We start from the raw sequence: 8,605 nt of genomic DNA, 5'->3' as shown, positions 1-8,605 counted from the left end.
CTGTCTGATTGGTTCACCTGGAGGTCCGGCTCTCAGGTCTAATCTTAGTTTAATCTTAGTTTAGCTTGTTTGGATGCTAACGTTAGCCTGTTAGCAGTAAACACAGAGCAGAGCTGAGGGTGAGCTATTGAACACATTGACCTGATGGACCGTCAGAGGATTATGAGTTCAAACAATAAATGATTTCATGAAACAGAAGAGTGAACTAGTGTCCTCCACTGAAGGAGTTCTTAGTGAACGTTAACTTGATTTAATCCACAAAGAATCACAACAAAAGCACCACTTTACATCTTGTGTTCATCAAGTTTCTTATGAAATAAAAATAAAAAAACATTAAAAAAAACTGACCGGGACGTATAAACGACATGAAAATATGAATATTATGTCTGGGGCTTTTATTGTGAAAGGTAGGAAGCAGGAACCTTTGTAAAGGTTGAAAGGAACAATAAAGTTTGAGTTTGTGTTCTTCCGTGTTTCTTTTATGACAAAAAACAGTAAAAAACAAAACTATGAACGTGTGAATATGAATCAGTGAGAAGACCTGTGATGGAGCAGCACTAATAAAAACAAGTGAACATAATCTGTTGGAAATGTTTGATTTTATTATTTATCTTTAAATCTCGCAACCGGATGAAAAAACGAATCAACAGAGGAAACGATGACTTGTGAAGGGATGAAGGAGGATGAAGAGAACTGCTGTAAATGAAATGTTAAAGTCTCACTGAACCACCAGAACAAACTGGAAGGAGTCCGTTAAAGGTGAAGAAGGACGACTGCTTTTATTCGGGATACAAACGTAAACAATGTTTCATTTTGGTGACTTAAGAGCTCAAACATTATTCAATGAATGAACAAAACAAACTAGTTCCCTTTGAATTGTGTTTCGCTTTCCCTGAGAACCTTTTTCATAACGACGGAAACCAAAAGTCTGGAATAATGAAACAGATCAGCTGTTAAATATGTATGAGCCGGAGAGTTAAAGAAAAGACACAGAAGAAGTGTGGGGGGGGCGAATTACTCAAGAGAGCCGCCATTTTGGCTCCTCGGTGTCATTCAGCTCTGCAGGAAGCGGCGGAGATGTAAAAACACACCCCTTCAAAATAAAAGCCCTGAACGCACCACAGCGAGGTCTGAGTTATCCAGAGTGCAGAGGGGGATTGTGGGACATTTTGGCTGGAATCCACGATTGCTTGCAGCGGGGAATGAAGGGATGAATTCATGACTTTACATTATTTAATATTTGTATGATCATTATGTAAATACTCAGCTCACCGTATGTAGATGAGCGTGACCCTGTTACATCACTACGGCTCTGAAGGTTGATATTTGGAGATGTAACCAGGAGGATATTTGGCGTTTCTTCTTCAGCTCCAGCATGTTTTTATTTCACATCTTTTAAGGCCACAGTTTGAAGCAAACAAACAAAAATAAATCAAGTTCTTTCTAAAGAAAACCGTGAAAAGAAGTCGTAATCACAGCGGGTTGATGGACCGGACCCCTGTGGTGCCTCCACCTTTAACCACCACCACTGAGACCCCCGTGTTGCATAGATAACGTATCGGGTGAAGCTGTTCACACGTGTTGTCACAGTGTTCTTTTGGGGGCAAAAACAACAAAAAGACTTTTCTCTGTTGTTTTCTTCCCGTCAGAAGTCTCGAGGTGTCAGGTCATCACGGAATATTACAAAAGAAGCCTTTTAGCTGAGGTCATCAAGTCTCCCATCGTCAGTGCTGATTGGCCCCCTGCCAGGGTCCGAGGTCCCAGTGCAACGCGTCCTCAGAGCTCCTCCTTCTTCTTCACCACCTTCTCCTGGTCTCGACCTCGCAGGCTGCGCATGAACCCGATGAAGCCGGCCTCCTGTGGAGAGACGGACCGTCAGGAAGCTCGACAGCAGAGCGTCTCTTTCTAGACGTGTCCTGACTGAAGACGCTGCTCAGGCCTCGTTTCATGGAGGAACTACTTTCTTTCTACCGAACTACATCTGCCAACCGCATCACCGCGCAGAAGGAAAGCGTGCATCTGGACCGCTAGCTCACCTAGCACCTCAGAGCTAACGTTACAGCTAACGGCTAACGTTACAGCTAACGTTACAGCTAAGGGCTAACGTTACAGCTAACGTTACAGCTTAGAGCTAACGTTACAGCTAAGAGCTAACGTTACAGCTAACGGCTAACATTACAGTTAACGTTACAGCTGAGGGCTAACATTACAGCTAACGTTACAGCTTAGAGCTAACGTTACAGCTAAGAGCTAACGTTGCAGCTAACGGCTAACGTTACAGCTTAGAGCTAACGTTACAGCTTAGAGCTAACGTTACAGCTAAGAGCTAACGTTACAGCTAAGAGCTAACGTCTCACGATGTCACGAGACTCTCGTCCACCAGTAGAGGACACAGACTGTTTTTAAGAGATGGACGTTATGAAGCCTCAAGTTCAGCATTTTGTCCTTCGCCATCTTGGCTTTTAATGCAACCAGTGAACAGGAAATGACCATATTAGGAGTGATGTAGAGACGCCGTATACGTCTCTGGTGGACTCTAGAGAGACATGAAGCTTTGGCTTCACTTTAAAGAACCGGAGGATAAAATCCTGGTAGATGCACGCTTCCTTCTCCATGGTGATACGGACTTGGATTTACTGATCAGAAATTAGCTTATAATTGAGAGACAAAGCTCTGCTTCATTCTAAATCTGAATGTACTCATTTTAAGACAGTTTTGCTAAACTCTGATAAGAACTAATCTTAGATTAAATTAATCTCTTTTGGTGCAAAGCAGCCTCAGTAACAGGTCATGTTACTGGCTGACACCTGCAACAAAGAGGCAACAATTACTATGAAAGTGACAAGATAATCTTTCCCAATGTCAAACATTCTACATGAAAGGTGCTTTCAGAATCCTTAACGACATGTAAAGACTGTTGTCCACATTTACTATTAGATGTGAGGTATAATCAAGACCCTGAGGCTCAGTCGGGAGGTGGAAGCCTCACAGCAGGTCTCCTGACTCTCCATCACCCCGGACATGTTCCTGATGGACACGCTGGTGTTTTAATGACGTCTCTGGGGAGTTCCTGGCTCAGGCAGAGAGCTGACGTCTGCTTTTCACGTTCTTCAGCACCCGCGAAGGAAAGAAATGGTCGCGTGTGTTAAAACACAAAGAGGTGAGAGACACTTACCCCTCGGTCTCCGCTGTACTTCTCCACAAACTTGCCGTAGTTGTAGTGGTTGAAGGTCGGGTAGCCCTCCACTCCTTCCTGCTTACAGAGCTCGTTGTTCTGTCCTCTGGTACAGTCCACGGCGGCGTACACAATCTGAGGACACACCAGAGGATCTGTTCAGAGAGCCGTACAGGTGTTTGACATGCTGCTCATCAGGTGAGTTTAAAGAGACAGAAGTGATGGTTGTATGAGGTTCTTCTCCATATATACATGAAGGTAAAGAGGTGAAGACATTGTAAATATTGCGTTCATTTAAACTGATAAAGATTCTTGTAGGAGTCTTAAATACGTCTACAGCAGAACATCTACTGTAGTGAACTCTGTGGAGAATCAACCCCGTCATTGTTACTACACCGTTAGCATATTAGCACACTGCGTAGCATGAAACTCTTTTCTCTTGGTTTGAGGAGAAGTTGAGAAGATAGCCTGTGTGGTCCTCTGATAATAAAACATGACTCAGTTTACTCTGCTGGATATTAAACCTGAGATCTGCAGCAGCTTTCGCCTCCAACAGCCTTCTGAGAGCAGGCTCATTAAATCATTTGACTCGTGCTTTATTATATTTTACTGTTCTGCAACAACGATATTAATTCCCAGCCGGCGTGTTCTTGTTGTTGTTTTGGTTCAATTAGTTATTGTTACTGAAGTTACTATATTTCCAGAACAAATAAACTTTAATATAACTGTAAATAAAAACAATAAACGACTCCACTACTTTACATTTATCAGCTGGAACATTTACATGCATTCAGAGCGGTTTGTCTGCAGGTCACAGAAGATGCATTTGAACCACTTGGAGTTGGTGGTGTGGAGAGAAACAAACAGAAAGCCCATAATAATCACTCCTACATGAAAACAACAAGAGAGATTTATGATCCGAGGCCGTCGCATCGATTAGCGGCGAGTCCTTCTGGATGGCTGGAACGTCTCTCGGGGCTGCTGAGCGCCGCACGCTGAACTCGTCACCGTCAAATAAATCTCTCAACGTGGAAGTGATCTGCTGCAGGAGGAAAACACATCCGACACGTTCCTCTGCTCAGAACCTCTCGTCCTCATCGATGCAAGCGGTCGGTGTTTCTTCTCCCCGATGCAAACACTCAAATGTTGACAATCTGCATCAGCAGCATCGTGATGGTGGATCAGTGGACTGTTGTGTCAACCTCTGGTTCTTTAAAGTTCCTCAAAGCTTCACGTGTTAAAGCTGCATTCTCTCTAGTGTCCACCAGGGGGAGAGAATGACGCCATAGAGTCGCTGCTCTTCTAAGATCTAGCAGTCGATTCTCTCATTGATCCGTCTTCAGGTGACAGAGGAGCCCCGCATCATCTTCATTGATCCGATAGCTACGGTTCAGTCAGTTCTGGTTTCAACGGACTGGTACTGGAGCAGATCACAGAATACTTGAACTGGTATCAGTGATATTAATGAATAAACCTCCCTGTGTTACTGTCTGGATATTTTAACTTTAACTTTTAAATAAGTTTTTATTTTGTTAAACTCCAATCTCTTCTCTTTTTCGTCAACAATATTGCATTATTGATATCGTCCCTGTTAGTGTTGAAAGACGTCATTGTCTCGTCATCGTTTCATCACCATATCGTTATCGCCTCGTTATCACCTTGTTATCGTCCCGTTATCGCCACGTTATCACATCGGTATCGCCACGTTAGCGTCCCGCTATCGTCACGTTATTGCCCCGTTACCGCCGCATTTTCGTCCCGCTATCGTCCCGTTATCACATCGTTATCGTCCCGTTATCACATCGTTATCGTCCCGTTATCACATCGTTATCGCCTCGTTATCACATAGTTATCGCCTCGCCAATCGTCCTGTTATCGCCTCGTTAGCGCCTCGTTACCACATCGTTATCGCCACGTTATCACCTCGCTATCGTCCCGTTATCGCCTCGTTAGCGCCTCGTTACCACATCGTTATCACATCGGTATCGCCACGTTATCGCCTCGTTAGCGTCCCGCTATCGTCACGTTATTGCCCCGTTACCGCCGCATTTTCGTCCCGCTATCGCCTCGTTATCACATCGTTATCGACTCGCCAATCGTCCTGTTATCGTCTCGTCATCGCCTCTCGTCATTGTCCAGTCATCGTCCCATTATCGCCCAGTCATTGCCTCGTCTCGTCCTCGCCGTGGAGATAAAGCATCTTGTCCAGACTTCGTTGAATAAATGAACTCTGAAGCAGCACCGAGGTACAAATCCTTCTGACAACAATATCTAATCCTCAGATGAAACAGTGTTCTTATTCCAGAAACAACAGATGTTGCTCCCTCAATGCTGCTATTGATTAGAATTTGGGGGGACAACACAAACGTCTCAGAACAAGAGCCCTGTACACACTACCCCCCCCCCCCCGCTGTCCCACAGCACAGAATGAGGAGGTTTGATTGTGAGCTGCAGCTGAGCCGGTGTTTGTCTTTGGTAAACGAGGCGAGGGCAGCGAATAGACTGTGATGGTAACACACTCTGAGCCTCACAAACAGAGGACCGCTGAGCAAACATGTTCAGCTCTCAACATTTACTCTGCTTCACACCTCCGCCGGCCACCGCGAGAGAGCAGGAAGAGGTCAAACATCTGCATTAACCTCACAGATCAACATCAGGAACGTCAAACCGATCCAGACCTCGGTGCCTCTAGATGTTTAAAAATAAAAATATACACGACTCAAACGTTCCCTTAAAATACAGAAGTCACCATGTGTTTCCTTTCGGTGGCTCCGGTCTAAATGGTTCGTTTCTCGGTGGCCATTTTGAATCATCGCTCTGAGTTTCTGTTGGTTTGACTTGTTTCACAGTCGATGTCACAACCATTATTCCTCCCTCAGGTCTGTTATAGCGTAACGGACATTGTGACGATCTATCGGATGTATTTCAGTGTTTACTGTACGAATTAAAGAATAAACAAAAGGCCCGTGCCAAGCTCCTGGACGCAAACAAACTATTTCCAGATCATGAGTTGAGCTTCACTGTTAGTGAGGACTGATGTTACAAAGGATTGCCTCAGAACAGAAGGGTGACCGAGTGGTTGAGGACACGTCACCGCTTCACACCATCTGACAGTGATTTTGAGAAAATTCCAACCAAATGAGAGCGACGCTGGCTGACTGCTCACGGAGCCGTGTGGAGCTTGAGCATCTCAGTGAAACCATCGCATCAAGGGTGTGCGTTTAAGGTGAGGTGTCGCTTTGAGATGATGAATCTGAGTTTTGCCAACTTCACCAGCTTTGGACAAGTTTCTCTCTCTCTGTGTGTGTGTGTGTGTGTGTGTGTGTGTGTGTGTGTGTGAGAGTGTGAGTCACAGAATGAAAGAGGTTTGGATATACTGAGCCCTGCAGTCAGAGGGTATTAAGAGGAGGAGTGGGAGGACATGCGTCTGGAGGGAACAGGAATGAAAGGCAGAGGAGATGATGGAGGACGAGTGAGTCCTGATGTGACTGTGTGGGCAAAGTCCTGACTCCTGTGAGTTTGCACACATTTCAGACATTTTGAGCTTTAAACCCTCTGAACCCCAAAACCCGCCGACAAATCGCCAAAATGACACCGTTTACGACAGCCATGAGCTGTAAAAGCTGTCATTAGCATTAACTTTCCTACGGCATTCAAACACATCACGTGTGATGAACGCTTTCGGCAGAAAATGAAGCCGAAACTAAGCTTATGATGGTGATGTCATCAAAAACATGTTATTCTTCATGTTCTCATTATAAATCTCTCCTCTAATAAAAAACGTTCACTTTAACCAGATTGTGTAAAAACATTAAACTGTGAAATCCTCAGTGAAACTATGACGTCATGATTGATTCATCTGAGACCAACAGCCATGTGACCAGAAATCAGAGAAACTATGACTGAACTTCAGGAAGTGAACACAGAGAGGAGAGGAGAGGAGAGGAGAGGAGAGGAGAGGAGAGGAGGGGAGGGGAGAGGAGAGGAGGGGAGAGGAGAGGAGGAGAGTAGGAGAGAGGAGAGAGAGGATGTAAACATGTCAATAGTTTAACATTTATCGTACGTAGATACGACTGTTAACACTTGTGGACACTTTGATACATGTTGGATTTATAGATTCCATTGTTTGGTTTTTAGGATGATGGTTAATATAAGTATTGTGGATCCTTGTAGACCAGCTGCTATGATCAAACAACAAAGGATCCGTGTCTGTTAATATGGATCATCAATAATTAGTATCAGAGATCTAGAAGTTATATTTGCTCCCTTATTAATTTAAGTGTCGATCTAAACCGTGAGTTTAATGTATGTACTGTTAACATGTATGTAATGTTAGCATGTATGTAATGTTAACATGTATGTAATGTTAACATGTATGTAATGTCATGTATGTAATGTTAACATGTATGTAATGTCATGTATGTAATGTTAACATGCATGTAATGTTAACATGTATGTACTGTTAACATGCATGTAATGTTAACATGTATGTAATGTCATGTATGTAATGTTAACATGTATGTAATGTTAACATGCATGTAATGTTAACATGTATGTAATGTTAACATGCATGTAATGTTAACATGTATGTAATGTTAACATGTATGTAATGTTAACATGTATGTAATGTCATGTATGTAATGTTAACATGTATGTAATGTCATGTATGTAATGTTAACATGTATGTAATGTTAACATGTATGTAATGTCATGTATGTAATGTTAACATGTATGTAATGTTAACATGTATGTAATGTCATGTATGTAATGTTAACATGTATGTAATGTCATGTATGTCATGTTAACATGTATGTAATGTTAACATGTATGTAATATTAACATGCATGTAATGTTAACATGTATGTAATGTCATGTATGTAATGTTAACATGTATGTAATGTTAACATGTATGTAATGTCATGTATGTAATGTTAACATGTATGTAATAAGCTCCACTCACCTTGCGGTCCTCTCTGAAGAGCTCTGCTGCCGTGGTGAAGTGAGGAACGGCGTTCTTACAGTGAGGACACCCTGTGGAGGAGGACGAGGACGCGTTACTACCACGGCTCATCGCCGCGCATTTAACACCACGACATCATCAACACACAAATCACTCCCATCCATCACTCGCCGGACCTCACGCATAGTTCATAAAGCACGCGGCGCCTCCACAACGCTTTCACGCCACATTAGAGTCGGTTCAGCGAGGCCGTAAATCTCTTTATTGCCGCCATAAACGCAGCTCCGGCAGTCGATACTCACGGCTACATTTACATCAGGACGTGTGAGGAACATCTGGTTCTGGCTTTTACAAGAACTGAGAGGACGGCTTTCACTTCCTGCAACATACCTTTGTTTCTGTTCAACACAATCATCCCTCATCTCATGTATTTGCGTGTTGTACTTTTAAGAGCCTCCGAGCTGCACACA

The 8,605-nt window shown here is 43.4% G+C and overlaps 1 protein-coding gene across 1 annotated transcript in view; it reads right to left on the bottom strand.

Moving 5' to 3' along the window:
- Positions 1–582: 582 nt before the first annotated feature.
- The window catches only part of pdia5 (protein disulfide isomerase family A, member 5), a 39,746-nt gene continuing 31,723 nt past the window's right edge, over positions 583–8,605 (bottom strand). Inside the window, exons 15-17 of the mRNA XM_068736689.1 lie at positions 8,136–8,206; positions 3,176–3,310; positions 583–1,857 (exon numbers count right to left, since the gene is read on the bottom strand). Of these exons, the coding sequence (XP_068592790.1) occupies positions 1,777–1,857; positions 3,176–3,310; positions 8,136–8,206 (287 nt within the window). The 3' untranslated portion in view covers positions 583–1,776. The remainder of the gene's footprint in view (positions 1,858–3,175; positions 3,311–8,135; positions 8,207–8,605) is intronic.

Source organism: Cebidichthys violaceus, unplaced genomic scaffold (assembly GCF_023349555.1).
Source record: "Cebidichthys violaceus isolate CVI_PGR_0920_01 unplaced genomic scaffold, fCebVio1.0.p SCAF_11, whole genome shotgun sequence".
Classification (NCBI taxonomy): domain Eukaryota; kingdom Metazoa; phylum Chordata; class Actinopteri; order Perciformes; family Stichaeidae; genus Cebidichthys; species Cebidichthys violaceus.
Note: the sequence above shows the minus strand (reverse complement) of the source record. Positions and strands in the feature narration are given on the sequence as shown.